Here is a 1,120-nt window from a genome sequence, read left to right as displayed (position 1 = left end):
ATCGCTTATGTATTTCACCACGGCAGCTGTAGAGTAAATCAACACTGAGACTGAAAGGTTTCTGCTACAATCATCCTGATCATTTTGTTCTGTAGGCGAGTTCTGGGTGGATCCAAACCAAGGCAGTGCCGAGGACGCCATCAAAGTGCACTGCAACATGGACACCGGAGAGACCTGCATCTCCGCCAACCCATCCAGCATACCTCGTAAAGTGTGGTGGAGCTCTTCCAGGAACAAACCTGTGTGGTTCGGAGCTGACATCAACAGAGGAACACATGTGAGCGCTTTTACATTTCGCTGGTGGGAGAGAGAGAGAGAGAGAGAGAGAGAGAGAGAAAGCGAGAGAGGGAAGCAGAGCTGTGAACGGAAAGCGCTCAGTGAAGCTGTTAAAGACTTTATAGAGAAAGAGAAAGAGTCTTGTAAAGGATTTGCTGCTGTGATTGAAATAATGAGGCAGCTACAGACTGAGTGAGAAAGGAAAGAAAATAATGAAAAACTCATATATAGACTGTATTGATTGAGTATTGATTGCTGTTTCTGTTTCTCTAGTTCACTTATGGCAACAAAGATCAGTCAACGAACTCCGTCACAGTGCAGATGACCTTCATCCGCCTGCTGTCCAAAGAGGCTTCCCAGACCATCACCTACCACTGCAAGAACTCTGTGGGCTACAAAGATGAGAAGCATGGCAACTTGAAGAAAGCCGTCATCCTCAAAGGCTCCAACGATCTGGAGCTTAAAGCAGAGGGAAACAACCGCTTCAGATACACGGTGGTGGAGGACTCCTGCTCAGTAAGTTCCCACGTCTCAGTCTCATGATTCTGCTCTTCTTACATATTCATCAGTTATTAATTGAAGCACAGGTGCTGCGAGGCTGGTCATACTCTGTATCTTTATTATCCTCATCCAAACTCGTGAAATGACCAAATCCAGCAATGAGTTAGTCTGTCCTCAATACCCTTTTTAAAACAGGTCATTAAAATACAATTTCATTTTAGAAAAAAAAACAATTTTCTAAAATAGCTAGGCATTAGTTTTGCAGACTTTATTTAAAACCACTGTTATCAATATTTTAATAGTAACAGCAGATGAAATGACTATGTAATAAACCCACTGACAA

General features: G+C 42.9%; 1 protein-coding gene across 1 annotated transcript; it reads left to right on the top strand.

The window, feature by feature from the left end:
- The first annotated feature begins 71 nt into the window (after nt 1–71).
- On the top strand, nt 72–834 carry LOC111657840 (collagen alpha-1(II) chain-like). The gene is made up of 2 exons (XM_023410170.2): nt 72–277; nt 550–834. Exons 1-2 carry the CDS (start codon nt 158–160, stop codon nt 817–819), a joined length of 390 nt encoding a protein of 129 aa, XP_023265938.2. The 5' UTR covers nt 72–157; the 3' UTR covers nt 820–834.
- The last annotated feature ends 286 nt before the right edge of the window (nt 835–1,120 follow it).

The sequence above is a fragment of the Seriola lalandi genome, unplaced genomic scaffold (genome assembly GCF_002814215.2).
Source record: "Seriola lalandi dorsalis isolate HSWRI2012SDOR001 ecotype SW California unplaced genomic scaffold, Sedor1 jcf7180001978215, whole genome shotgun sequence".
NCBI classification, from domain to species: Eukaryota; Metazoa; Chordata; class Actinopteri; order Carangiformes; family Carangidae; genus Seriola; species Seriola lalandi.
The sequence above is the reverse complement of the archived record's forward strand: the minus strand, read 5'-3'. Positions and strand labels throughout refer to the sequence as shown.

Bases quoted from the DNA above. Each gene is read 5' to 3' on its own strand.
- LOC111657840 (XM_023410170.2), top strand. From the start codon at position 158: ATGGACACCGGAGAGACCTGCATCTCCGCCAACCCATCCAGCATACCT. The intron at 278-549 runs GTGAGCGCTTTT...CTGTTTCTCTAG, and splicing joins ACATCAACAGAGGAACACAT to TTCACTTATGGCAACAAAGA.